The following is a 14759-nucleotide window of genomic DNA, read 5'->3' on the forward strand; positions in this document are numbered from 1 at the left end:
ACAATATTCCAAGTGGGGGCTGACCAAAGCAGAATACAGTGGCACTATTACTTCCCTTGATCTGGACACTATACTTCTATTTATCAATGCAGCCTAAAATAGCATTGGCCTTTTTAGCTGCTGCATCGCACTGTTGACTCATGTTCAACTTGTGGTCTACTAGCACTCCTAGATCCCTTTCACTGGAAGAGTGTGGGAAGTCAAATGCTACCCCAGATCATTGTGTCAAGACAGCAATGGATGCAGTCTACTTAATATGCAGGTTTGCCTAAAAGCCGGATAGAAATCAGGTTAGCTATCCTATGTTTGCATACCCTCTGGATGAGACATCTCCAAGACACTCTGTCCCCCACAGCTCTGCTTAATACCCGCAACCCCATAAAACCTGTGATCTCCTTAATAGAGTCCATTATCCATCTGGCCTGTGGCCTTCCTCTCTTACTATTTCCCTCCACCTTTCCCAGCATTATTGTCTTTCCCAATGAGTCTTTCCTTCTCATGATGTGTCCAAAGTGTAACAGTCTCAGTCTTCTCATCTTGGCTTCTTCCAGGCTTGATCTGCTCCAGGACCCATTTCTTTGTCCTTTTGGCTGTAGTCCATGGGATTGTGAGCGCTCTTCTCCAGCCCCACAGCTCAAACAAAGGGGTTTTCTTCCTATCTTCCTTCTTAAATGTCCCGCTCTCACATCCATACAGGGCAACAGGGAACACAATGGCTTGTATGACTCTAACATTTGTGCTCAGCTGTATATCTTTGGGCTTCAGAATCATTTCTAGTTCTTTCATAGACACCATCCCCATTCTTAATCTTCCGATTTCCTGACTGCAGTCCTCATTTCTATCAATGTTTGCACAAAATACTGTGACATCTTAAAGAATCTTTGGGCCTGAACAGACAGGCCAAAATAAAGCTGATTTGGGCCACTTTGGAGGTATGCTGTTTAAATGACACACGCATCTTAAGAGGCCAGAAGCTGAGCCAAAGCTGTGGTCCAGTCCTTAGGACTGGAGCATGGCTTTGGTGTGGCTTCTGGCCTTTTAGGATGCATGCATCATTTAAACAGCATACCTTCAAAGAGACCCAAAGCAGCTTTATTTTGGCCTGTCTGTTCAGGCCCCATGTTAGTTATTTTTTTCCCTTATGGCCTCTTTCTGGAAATCCTGTGGCATCTCACTAGGCATTTATTTGTTTATCTTGCCATTATAGACCTGTTACAGACTGCCAAAATAAAGCTGCTTCGGGTCTCTTTGGAGGTATGCTGTTTAAATGATGCATGGGTCCTAAGAATCCGGAAGCTGCACCAAAGCTGCACTCCAGTGCTTAGGAACGGAGTGTGGCTTTGGCGCGACCTCCGGACTCTTAAGACCCATGCATCATTTAAATAGCATACCTCCAAAGAGACGCGAAGCAGCTTTATTTTGTCATTTTGTAACAGGCCATAGTTTCCCATCCTTTAAAGGTATTGATACTATGGACTGATCCTGCTTTAAAAGTTTCAGTACTTGAAAGCACTTGCTGAAGTGGTCTGGTATAACAGGAGGCATTGTCCTCTCTCTAAACTGAGTAACCTGTTTGCCAGGCCTCCTATGATCATCTATATAGGTTAACAATTAGGTCCTTTATTTGATTTCTCTAACACTTGCAGGCTTTCAAAAACTTTGAACATCTGGCCCGTCAAGATGATGACAGACGGCATCAAGAGCTTGAGGAAAAAATTAAAAAGAGAGAGGAAGATCTGGCAGCTGCAGGAGAGAGAATAAAAGAGCCTGCTGTAGCTGAGGAGGTCGAGATCAACTCAGCAGTGGAACATGACTCAACACTGGATGGTGGAAAGGCTGTGGAGTCAGAGGAACCCACACCAGAAGAGGAGAAAGTAGAAACAGAAGCTACAAGTACAGCAGCAGAACTACCAGCGGCTATTGCTGCCCCCGTAGAAACCAAGCCCAGGTGAGAGACTGTGAAAGTGCTTCAGCTATGTAGTGAATGTTTTGTGTAAGTTAATGAGCTGGCAAGGTTTAACCCCTTTATGTTATTATGTCTAAACAGGGTTGGCTGGTTTAAACCAAGTTGGTTTCAAACGTGGCTTAAACCTTGGATTAAACCAAATGACTTGTAAAAAAGTACTCCGGGATTTTCAATTGATTATTCTAATGTTGTTGGGTTTTTTTAAAAGTCTGGCTATTATTACTATTTTCCTACTAGAAAAACAATGACTGTTTGAATTTAAACATTTTAAGCTATTAACAGTTTATTGGCAGTTGTTCATTGTTAGACCAGTACCCAATATCGGTTGCGTCTTTTTAACCACTTTATTTTATAGTTCAAGAAATGCCGTTCAGAAACAAATCCTTCAGTTAACGTAAGTTCAAACAAAACAACTTGCTTTAAAAGAGCACTTTTTAAAAGAACAATTATTATTTAAGCTAGTGGCCATAACATCTGAATAACATTTCGCTACTTAATTTCTGATTCAGGCCTATATTGGTGCAGTCCTACACATTAATGCAAAAAACCTAATTTAAATTAAAAAAAACTTGGTTTAAACTGAAAAAGCTATCATACTTGGTTGTTGTTTTTAAAAAACCTTGTTTATTTTCAACCCTGTGTTTAAATGTGTTTTTAAAACTGTTTTAACTTGTGTATTTAATGTGTTTATTTTAAATAGAACTGTGCTTCAATTCACTTTTAAGTGTTGTACAAATACAAATAACACGTTTATTGATTAGTCAGCTGACTATATCAATAGAATACTAAATAGAGCTACAAAATTACAACATATAAAATATAAAATAAAAAAATCAAACTGTCCACATATATACAAAGATATATACACCTCCTTTACACTGCCATCACCAAGATGATATGAATTCTTTCAGTTTTGAGGAAAAGATATCCCAAGTAGTTCTATAACTTGTAGACTCAAAACAATAAATAATGTTTTTGGGGCCAAGAATACTTCCACCTTGTTTACTATAATTCCTTATCTTCAGGAATCTGCTGTCAGAACACTTCTGGCATGCTCAAGACTTTGCACAAGGTACAGATTGCTGTAGTTGATATATATTTGCCACTGGGTGGTGCTTGCATCCACTGAATGGATAGCGTGGGCTTACAAACATATTGAAGAACTGGTGAACTCTCTGAGGCTCCCCTCCAGACAAAATTCAGTGCTGAAAGCCTGGCTAAGAAGATGCTATGAATTATGTACAATTCTAGCAACAAATGGATGCAAATTGAGATTATAAAACAAAATTTCCATCTCTTTTTACCTGGAGACAAAAATACTTGTTCACTTAACTAACTTCAGTGTAGGTCATACAGCCTACTAGTTATTCCAAGTCTCATTAGAGATATGTTTCAGCTGCAGAGTGATCTGTCACCTCATGAACATTTTCAATAGTGTGAATACTTATCTTTATATCTTGCTTAGACAGTATGTCTGCTTTGGATATATTCAGTATAATTGTATTTGTTTTAAATTCAGGAATCATAGAATCATATAGTTGGAAGAGACCACAAAGGCCATTCAGTTCACCCCCTTGCCATGCAGGAACTCACAGCCAAATCACCCCCGACAGATGGCCATCCAGCCTCTATTTAAAGACCTCCAAAGAAGGAGACTCCATCACACACCGAGGGAGTGTGTTCCACCGTTAAACAGCTCTTACTGTCAGGAACCTGCTCTTGATGTTTATGTGGAATCTTTTCCTTTAGCTTGCATCTATTGTTTCACGTTCTGTTCTCTGGAGCAGCAGAAAACAAGCTTGCTCCATCCTCAGTATGACATCTCTTCAAATATTTAAACAAGGCTATCATATCATCTCTTAACCTTCTCTTCTCCAGGCTAAACATACTGTGTTCCCTTAGTTTCTCATCATAGGGCATGGTTTCAAGACCCTTCACCATTTTTGGTGGCCCTCCTCTGGACACGCCTCAATGTCTCAACATTCTTTTTGAATTGTGGTGCCCAGAACTGGGTAGAGTATTCCAAGTGAAGCCTGACCAAAGCAGAATAAAGTAGTACTATTACTTCCTTTGATCTAGAGATGAAGTGCCTTGTTCAGATATGGGGTGTTTTCAAGCAGTAGAATGAATAAAGTTGAATGAAATGGGTTTCAAGAGTGTAATAACCCATAGCAATACACTGTGTATATGCAGAGAGAGGTTACATAAGTTTAATATTATAATGATTCTATGATTCTCTAAGGGAGTACTCATATTGAATTGATAGAAGAGATCCTGTATCCTTTTAGGGCTTTCCTGTTGTGAGGGCGTTGACCAGAATAACTTATTCACTCTTCTTGTCTCTTCTGTGCAGATTAAGTTCTTCTTCTTGTTGTGGTTTGTCTTCAAGTTGTTTCTGATTTCTGGTGACTAAGGTGTTTTTCATGGGGTTTTCTTGGCAAAATTGGTTCAGAGGAGGTTTGCCATAGACTTCCCGTGAGGCTGAGATAGTGTGACTTGCCCAAGGTTGCTATGTGGGTTTTGTGGCCAAGCAAGGAATCGAACCCACTAAGTACTAGCCCTGGTCAGATATGTGTTAAATGAAATCTGAATGGCAGTGCAGCCTTATACACATATAGACATTGCCTTGTTTACTCAGAGGCAAGTGAGTGTAGGATTGAAGCCTATGGAATAAATCCAGTTTTAGTTCCAATTAGAGCAGCTCTCCATTGAAATGGAATACTTAAAGTCTGACATGAATATGTATAATCTCTTTGCAAGAGAGTATTTGTGGAATATACCACTCCAGCATGGTGTAGTGGTTTGAGCATTGGATTATGACTCTGAAGACCAGGGTTCAAGTCTTCGCTCAGGCATGGAAACCCACTGGGTAACCTTGGATGACTCACACACTCTCAGCCCAAGAAAACCCCATGATAAATTCACCTTAGGGTCATCATAAGTCAGAAAAAAATGGAAGGCACAGAAGTGTAATGTGTGTGATGTGTCATATGATATTCTTGTAACTGAGAGTTAGTCTGTTGCTTGATCATAGAGCATGTGCTTTGTATGCCAAAGATTCAGTCTCTAATCTCTATAGTCAATGTGGACAGTACTGAGTAAAATGGTCACAGGGGACTGACACAATTGCTTTCTAAATTTATGACCATTTGCCTTCACCAGTCTTTTTTGTGAAACTGGAAAGCTTGAAACAGAAGCATGAGTTCCCTGATATTCAAGCGTAGCAGATATTTCTTACTTTCTGTGCCAGCAAGGTTAGTATAATTTGGCAACTTCACTACGGTGTTTCATAAATACGGAATCGATATGGCACAGTTTTTCCTCCTTCTACATTTACAGTTTGATGCAGGATATCAGACTTTTGAAAGTTTTGCAAGGCATGCTTATGTTTGCTTAATGGAAGGTGGTGAAACATCCATGTCCCTGATAATTTTCTCCAAGGCTTTTAAGTTTGGCTTGTATTTATAAAAGATCATTTGCAGAACCTGGTTATCACCTGATCCTCATGTCTCCCAATTCTGAAGGATTGGAATAGAGGGAAGAGCTGTCTTATTTTATTGCCATCTGGTGAGTGCAGAGCTGTGAATTCTACCCGTTTGTACCCAGACGTTCCCATCTGCCTTGACAAGCAGTTCCCTTCATCATTCTTGATATCTGAGCTCAGCTCCTTTTTATTTTCAGTGCCTGCCTTCTCACTTGGCCCACTTATAGACTTTGCTCTGCATATATTTGCTTCACAGTATTTAAAATAGTGTTGCATGTGCCACAGAGCAGTCTTCGTGGTTCTATTTACATTGCTGGACTCTGATTCTCAATTCTCCCTTCATTTTTATTCCTCTGTTCATAGCTAAACTTTTGTTTTATTGGTTCTTCTGTTGACACAATTGAACTTTGGGATTTAAGCTTTCTCTCTTGGTAGCATAAGCTAGTATAGCAGGGACAGACTGTGTAGGAACCCATTGTGCACAGAAGGAAGTAAAGGTAAAACTGGATTTCCTTAAGGAAATCAGTACAGTATTTACATGGTGGTTAAAGGCAAAAAGATAAGAATAATCGTACAGTGGGCCCTTGGTATCCACTGGGGTTTGGTTCCAGGTTTCTCTATGGATAGCAAAATGGATGCTTACTAAATACAGTGGTATAGTAAAATACTGTCTCTTATATAAAATCAAGGGGGGGGGTAGAATTTATTTTGAAACATTCTGCAAGCCATGGATGGTTGAATCTGTGGGTAAGGAATATGTGGATATGAACAGCCAGCTGTACAAGTTTCCTGCCCTATCTGGTTGATAATCTCTGACCAGTACAATTTAAAGTGTTTGTGTGATATCACATCCTTCTCCCAGTTTAAAGCCAATTTGGCTTACAACATGAATTAAAAGAAAATATAGGTAAAATCTAATCAATGGTAATATTGAAATACAATTTAAAAACAATTAAACTATTTTTAAAACCAAAAACTGAATTAAAACAATTTGAAACCACTAAAAACACAGCAAGGGGAAGGTATAGCACCTCTCTCAGTAAAAGATCCTTCTAAGCAACCAGTTCAAAAGCCTTTGAATCAATAGGTCTTTCACTGTCTAGTGGAAAGAGAGGAGAAAAGGAACCAACCTCGCTTACTGTGAGTTCTGTAGTCTGGGATCATCCACTGGGAAGGTCCTTTCTCATGTCCTCACCAAATGTGCCTCTAAGAATAGTGGTCCAAGAGAAAGCCTTCCCTTTAAGATCTCAAAACCCAGACATGTGCATATGGGGAAATGTGATATTTCATGTAGGCTGAGGTTGGTTCATATCGGCACAAGGCATGCTTCTGCTTTCTCTAGGGCAGGTTTACCCAACTTTGTGCCTTACTGATTGTTTGGGCTACAATTCCTACCATCCCTTTCCCACGTGACCAGTTGACAGGGATGGTGGGAGTTCTAGTCCAAAAGAAAGCTCTTGAGTTAAGGGAAGAATTCCCATCACAAGATGGAAAAGTACGTACTTCAGTGACTAGTTAGGCCAAAATAGATTCCTTGGTGAATGTGACCATTAACACATATGACACTTTGAAGAAGAAGTCTTAATTCCCACTCATAGAAGAGTTTGCAAGTTAGGAGTTACCTCTTATTTTGCTAATTCATGACTTCATCTGGCTGTGTGACCTGTGGACCCTTACATGGACTTCTTCAGATTTCTGAACACATTCCAAAATTTGCTACATATGGGCTGATATGCTTCTGGACACTGCTGAAATCTGTATCTGCAGTTAATACTGAGTCTTAAACTACAAACCTTACTTTTTAGGGGGAGTATAACCCTATCCATTGCATGTGTGTATATGTAAGAGGGAATTGACAATTTTTGGTCAAGCTATGCAGTTTTTTAAAATCGAGCAAGTTTCTTTCATGACATACTTGAGGAATAGCACAGTGTTGGAGGTCAGATGCAAGATCTTCTAGGAGAAGTGTGGTACAGCAGCAGCAGCAGCGGCAGCAATAGATGCTCCTGAAGGGAAACTAAGGGTCATGACAATATTTGTAATTAAAGCCACAAGGGATTGCTTTCACCTAGAGCTCATCTGCTGCTGCCTTGATAGCAACAGAGAATAGCAGGAGCTGTATCGTTGAGCTGAATTAGGTTACACTGGAATAGCAGAATTAATGCACCTGTGAGACCCATTTGTGGCTTGCTTGCCCCCTTTCCAAGTGTTGGATACCCAGGAGCTTTCTGTGACCTAAAACTGGAGCTCTGTAATCATCATTGGGCACCAACCTCCTAGCACTGCTGTTGGTACGTGTAGTTCAGTGACATGAGCATGACATCTCCACACTGTTAATTTGAAGAGCAGTATTTTAAAAAAGTCTTCAGTGGCGTTCCAAAGTAAGATGTTCTTTTGATTCAGAGGAACCTTCTATCAGAAGTTTACAATGGAGCTGGTCTGTTCCCCCCTTCTTGAGGGAGGGTAATGTGTTAGAGTAGACAGTAGACTTCATCATCTTCAGATAGCAAGGTTGTCTCTTCCATATCTCTTTTAGGTATTCTGTACATCTATCAAGAGGCACACATCCATGTACAAATGTATTACAACGTATTCAAACAATGTAATGGTGTTCCAGTATTATGTAGATGCCATTCATGGAGTAGCAATTTTTTCCTTCGAATGAGTTGGAAGCTACAGGAAAAGAGATTCCACCTCAACATTAGGAGGAACTTCTTGACAGTAAGGGCTGTTCGACAAGAGGAACACATTCCCTCGGAGGTTGGTGGAGTCTCCTTCCTTGGAGATCTTTAAGCAGAGGCTGGATGGCCATCTGTCAGGCATGCTTTGATTGTGAGTTCCTGCATGGCAGAATGGGGTTGGACTAGATGGCCCTTGGGGCCTCCATCTCTATGATCTTAACAAAATGCAGGCCTGTGGCTAAGATTGTCAATTTTTTAAAATTTGTATTAATTTTAACACCTTTGAAGAAGCAGCCAAGCTTCAAAAGCGTGTGACATATATGTTATGCATTTTGATTGGCCCAATAAAGATATCACTGTTTTGTGGAATTTGGATGTTATTGTACCCAACATTGTGTGTTAGCAGAAAGAGACAAGAGAGGAAAGAGTGTTCACAGGCAAGTGGGCTTGGATTTTGGTTGCCCTGATGAACAAAACCAGCAGAACCTGAAACCTTTGGATCTGCCCAGTGTGTGTCACTGACTGTTTTGACAATTGTTACTCATATGCCAATTTTCTTGTATTAGTATTGTCCTTTATGACAATTGCAGAATCACAGTGGGAGGGGGCAGGCTGTCAAAAGTGGAGACATCAGTCAGGTGTCAGAATTGTAAATGCAGGCCAGAGTCCAAATCTTATCAGTCCTTCAGTCTCACGGTTATTTGCTTTGGGATCTGGGTGCCTACCTTTTGAAATGAGGACATGAAGCCCAACTTATCATAGGCTGAATCTATATTTATATTTCTGCTGTGACTTCATTTAGCCAAGAAGAAAACTCCCAGTGCTACTGGCAAGAGGACAGTGTGTGACTGGATTTAATAAAATATGATTTCTTTGCTTAAAATCTGAGCTCATTAAAATGGAAAACCTTCAGTAAATTTCCTTCCGAAACCAAACTCCATTCCTGTCAGTGCCGTGTTGTACATTTAGAAGTGGATAGTTCGAAGTAGTTTTTCTTGGTGTGTGTTTTAGACATGTCTAAATTTGAACTCTAGTTGAAATCAGGGCTGGCAGAAAATAAATTGGTTTTTTGTCGTCACTGAAACTGATTTGGAAGCCAGTGTATTTTGTAGAGTCTTTTGAAGGAGCTTTTGTGTGTAAGTATTGTGTGAGCAGTGGAAACTCCTAGGAGCTAGTTGCTGAAATGAGGCATGTCCTGCCATTCCCCCAAATTTCTTAATCAGAATGTAGTCCAACTTTCAGATGGTGAGAGGCTATCTTTGTGAACTCTCCTATCTGCCAGAGGCTGCATTTTAATTAGTGTTCCTAAAGTTGAGTCCTTGCTGTTGTACCATAAAAAAGATGAAATTAGAAAGTCCCCCATCCATGTCTCAAACTAGTATGTAACTGACAAGTGTATCTTCCTACTAGAAGTCAGTGCTTTAAGAGTTTTTGCAAAGGGGCCATCCATGCTGATTGAGCAAGTTGCTCTGAAAGCATGACATTTTCACAGTTGTAAAGATTTAAAAGAAAAAGATTTAAAAGGACAGGGTTTTAGGGGGGGAAAGAATTTAAAAAGACTTATGTGCCTATACCTTTCCAAATTGAACCAGACTGGTATAACTTTGGTTTGTTTGGCTTGTAGCGCATCTTTTTCTCAGAAATGGGACTCAAGCTGGCTCACACGAGATAAAAATGTGTGCAGATAAAAAGTTATGATGTTAAACCATTATTAAACAAGTTACGATAACAGAGAACGTAGCAGCTATAGGCACAAACTGTCCAGCACCTTTGTTTTATTTATTTATTTGTGTGTTTATAGAATAGCTTTCTCCCAGCATGGGACCCACAGTGGCTTCCAACAAGGCTAAAAGAAGATAAAAATTTAAAACCTGATAATAAGTTAAAGCACACTTCCACAATAGTTAAGCCACAAGTCACCATATTGTAATGCCAAACGATTTTAAATACTGTGTCATCATTTAAAAACAACAGTGTAGTTAAAAATACAGCACACGGACACTATTGAAAAGTCTCCTTACGCCTAATTAATCATTAAATGCCTGTTTGAATAAAAAGGTGTTTGCTTGGCAGCAAAAGGAGAGCAGTGGGGAAAACAGCCTAGTCTTCTTTGGAAGGGATTTCTATAGCTTGGGAATAGTCACCAAAAGGGCTCTCTCCTGTGTTTTGTTTGTTCTGCTTTGGTCAGGCCTCACCTGAAATAACACTGCGTCCAGATCTAGACACCACAATTGAAAATGGATGTTGACAACTTGGAGTGTGTCCAGAGGAGGGTGACCAAAATGATGAAGGGTCTGGAAACCATGCCCTCTGAGGAGCAACTTAGGGAACTAGATGTGCTCAGCCTGGAGTAGAGAAGGTTAAGAGGTGATATGATAGCCTTTTTAAATACTGTACAGTATTTGAAGTGGTGTCATATTGAGGATGGAGCAAGCTTGTTTTCTGTCGCTCCAGAGAATAGGACCTAGAGCAATGGATTAAAACTACAGGAAAAGAGAGTCCACCTCAACATTAGGAAGCACTTCCAGACAGTGAGAGCTGTTTGATAGTGCAACACGTTGCCTTGGATTGTGGTAGAGTCTTCTTCTCTGAAAGTTTTGAAGCAGAGGCTGGATGGCCATCTTTCAGGGGTGCTTTGATTGTGTTTTCCTGCATGGAAGGAGTTTGGACTGGATGGCCCTTGCGATCTCTTCCAATACTATGATCCTGTGAGATGGGTCTGTCCCAGTGGTGGGACCAAAAGAAAGCCCTGCCCCAAGGATCCTAAGACTCTGGCCGGTGATATAGGGAAATAAAATCTTTCATATAGTTTATTGAATCATTGTTTCATGGAGTTGGAAAAAAGCTCAAGGGCCAAGGATAAAGAATTCCTACTTCAACATTTACCAAAAAAGTGGATTGCAATAACTTAAGTTGGATATATGTTATCATGACTCACTAACAGGATGCCAGTCAATGACTCTGGCTCCTTACAAGGAATATATTCATCTGGCCTCTTACTGAGCCACTAGCCAGTGCTATATTGAGAAGCTGGGCAATGATTTAATGTTAAATTATCCATGCTTTGAAGGTGGTTGTTTGTTTCTTGGTTCTTCTCCTTCACCTCTGCTGTGTAGTTTATGATTAATTGAAATGACTGAGAGAGTATTTTGTTAAAAAGTCAGCAAATGTAATAGGAAAGTGTTTGTGTTATCTTGACAACTGAGAGAATCCAGAACTTGAAGGGTTGTTGGTTTGAAATATTTGCTTGGAGAGGTAAAGCGCTGAAATGAAAGAGGTCTGATGTGTATAATTTATGATGGATTATAATAAAAATGCAGGAGCTCTGGATTTATTAACATGTATGGAAAGGTTTGTGGGATGAGGCCAATTTTCTAGTGGACATCTAGGTAGGTTGATATTATATGACTGGAACTGGCATGCATCTGAAGTGCTAGAAATGCACTTCAGAGCAGAGTGCATGTGTTCATTTGGGAGAGAGTTGCTCCTAAAGATCTGAGAATATGTCTTCCATATTTGGTTATTTTTGCTGTCCGGAAAATAAATCATTATGGAAGAGGAGAAATAGGACCTATAGGATACTGTTGTACAGTAGGCAGAAGCACCAGCTACATACAGTAGCTGAGTCTAATACCCAAACAATGTTTACCCCTCTAAAGAATAGGGGAAAACTTTGTATTCTAGCTACTAGACATCCTTCTTACCTTTTGAGATGACCTTCCTTAAGGTTTGGGGTTTTGTCTGTAAACAGTTGATCTCTGTACATTCTGTGCCATGCATGGTAATCCACTTCAAAAGCTACTGTCATTAATGGGTATCCTAATATTTTGTAGTAGTAATTCTGTAAATTAATGAAGGACTTTGTGAAGAATGACTTCATTTTGTCTGACCTGAATCTCCTTTGGCAAGTCTTTGGGAGACCCCAAGTTCTAGTATTACACACACATTCTCTCTCTTAAGACATATGGAATGATAAAATGCACAAAGATAGAAGAAAAAAAGAGGAGACAAGCCCACTTCATTCATAATTTTATAAACCTCTGTTGTGTTCCCCACCAGTCATTTTTTTTCTAAATTAAAATGCCTCAATACATCATGCTTTTCTTCTTGGAGGAGTTGCTTCAAAGTCCAAATTATTTGGCTACTCTTTTTGGTGCCTTTTCATGCTCTGCATTATGCTCTTTAAGGTGTAACCATTTCAGTTGTGTATAAGGACAATTTTGACAAGGATGTTTGGAGGAGGATAGTTACGATCAGCATGTTTTCAGCTGTATTTTTCTCAGAAATCGTGCTTCTGGTATTTCTGGTAGGCTTGCTGGATGAGAACGTGACAAGACAGAACCATTTTTAATCTGGAAACTGATTAAAAGTTTGGATATATCAATTTGGTTTTCCTCAAAGGTTGTTTTCATCCTTCTGTAACACAATAGAGGAAAATCAGTTGTGTGATTTCAAAATATCTTAGCATTCATCTTTTGGCAAATTGGTTATTGTTGTTGTGGGTCTCCAAGTCATTTTTTTACTTTTGGCAGCCCTAAGGCAAACATCTCATAGGGTTTTCTCGACAAGTTTCTTCAGAGGGGATTTCCCATTGCCGTCCTCTGAGGCTGAGAGAGTGTGACTTGCCCAAGGTCACCCAGTAGGTCTTTATGCCCGAGTGGGAAAGCTGTCACTGATCTCATAGTCCAATGCTCAAATCACTACACCACATTGGTTCTGTAACTCTTATTTCTGTGGTCCTGGGGAAATCGAATGGTGTGGGTAGGTTTTTATTCAAGTCTTCCAGGCTGCTTCTGGCTTGGCTAAAATCATGGTGAAAGTGCAATGTCATGAAAATGTTTGATCATGTCAGTAATTCTTCTGCTCTGGCTCTGTGACAGGGGCTTTTGTCCTCTTTTAAGTGTTTGGGTAGGGGGCACAACAGCTTTTATGCTGTCCTTTATTGGCTATTGTTGTTTCCTTCACCTGCTGCTTCCTCTGATCACCAGTAGATGATGTTGGTGTGTCCTTCTGTGAGATGCATGCTAACTCATTAATTTGTAACCCACTGCTATTCTAAGAAACTACTCAGGCCTCAGAGGGGCTGCAGTGTTTACTCTCTCTATCTCTTCCTCTCAACACACACACACACACACACACACACCTGATGTCACCTTAAAGGTTAACAGACTTATTGTGGTATACGTTTTTCTAGATCACAGCTCGCATCATGTTATGATGTGATCCACTAATTAACTGAGTATACAGAGAAGAAAAAGAAATACTTTTAAAAAGCCGAACAAAAGCAAATTGGGGCCCAAAGGTCAAGCAGCAGAAGGATAGCTGCAGGTATATTTCTGTATGGTATATGTTTTCCTTTTCCACTTGGGTTACTGCTTCATGCGTCTGACCAAATGGGTGGATAAATTAGTCAGTGCTTGGAAGGCTCGTTCTGGAATTGGCAGCATGGAGATGAAAGTGCAACAGAGCAAGGTGCATCTTCAGTAGTGTGAAGAGTGCGGAAATTACACGGCGGCATTTAAGCACTATCCATGTCGCCATAGCTGACCAGGAATTAGAATCATAGAATGATATGGAAGAGACCGCAAGGACCATCCAGTCCAACCCCCTGCCATGCAGGAAATTCAAATCAAAGTATCCTCGACAGATGGCCATTCAGCCTCTGTTTAAAGACCTCCAGTTGTATGCAGTGAGGTGTGTAGAGTCTCACATAAGTGTGTGAGAAAGATGGGAGGAGGAGAAGTTAGTGCTTTCTACCTGTCTGTCTTCAGCACAGAAATCAAATGGGACTGCTAGGGGAGAGCAGTTGCCCTCATCAGTACCCAGCATAGAAATTCAGTTCTTTATGCCTTCTCTGGCATTCTCCACCAGGCTAATAAAACAATTTATGGGCTTATTTTCAAGGCTGCTATATTCCTAACCTTAAACAAGGAAGTTTTGTTACTTGGTAGAGCCTTTGCCTTGCGCTGAATTTCATGAGGGGCACCATTCCTATATTCGGTATTTCCCCCTGCTGCTTATCTGTCAGTATAAGTATCCCCTATAAAATCTTCCACATTCTCTTGGGTTTATTCCCTTGTTGTATTCCTGACCTCACTGTTAATTATTTTGATGGGCCTTTTTCGCTTTAGGCTTCTGTCAAACAGATGATTTGAATGCCTGGCTGTTGAAATAAATGCCAGTCTGGTTTTGCGAAGAGTGTGCCTTTCTGAAAAATGCCATGCTTGCTACGTGCTGATTTGGTAAAGGCATATGAAAGGGCCATGGCTGAACCTCATGCGGTTTTCATATTAACTTGAAACATTCTTAACACAGTCATTTTGCAGATAATGCAACTCTGTCTTTCAGTTTTCTTTAAAGAAAGGTAAGGGAGCACCTGGAGCCGCTTTCTTAGGAAGGGATATTTACAGTGCGTGTTTACTCAAAACTAAGTCTCACTGTTTTAAACAGGGCTTTCTCCCTTGTAGACGTGTTTCAGATTGCAGCCTTAATATTGGAAATTTACACATCTTATTCTTGTTGATGCTTGCTAAGGTTCGCGTCTGGAAATGACATGTTGGAAGTTGTAGAGGTATATATACGTCTTGCCTGCTTAATGAGAGCAAAATGTTTTTACATTGCCTTCCCT

The 14759-nt window shown here is 40.2% G+C and overlaps 1 protein-coding gene across 1 annotated transcript in view; it reads left to right on the forward strand.

Annotated features, from left to right (window-relative positions):
- The first annotated feature begins 256 nt into the window (after positions 1-256).
- The window catches only part of NUDCD3 (NudC domain containing 3), a 49716-nt gene continuing 35213 nt past the window's right edge, over positions 257-14759 (forward strand). Inside the window, exons 1-2 of the mRNA XM_042473960.1 lie at positions 257-262; positions 1647-1948. Coding sequence (XP_042329894.1) covers positions 257-262; positions 1647-1948 — 308 coding nt within the window. The remainder of the gene's footprint in view (positions 263-1646; positions 1949-14759) is intronic.

This window comes from Sceloporus undulatus, chromosome 6 (assembly GCF_019175285.1).
Source record: "Sceloporus undulatus isolate JIND9_A2432 ecotype Alabama chromosome 6, SceUnd_v1.1, whole genome shotgun sequence".
NCBI classification, from domain to species: domain Eukaryota; kingdom Metazoa; phylum Chordata; class Lepidosauria; order Squamata; family Phrynosomatidae; genus Sceloporus; species Sceloporus undulatus.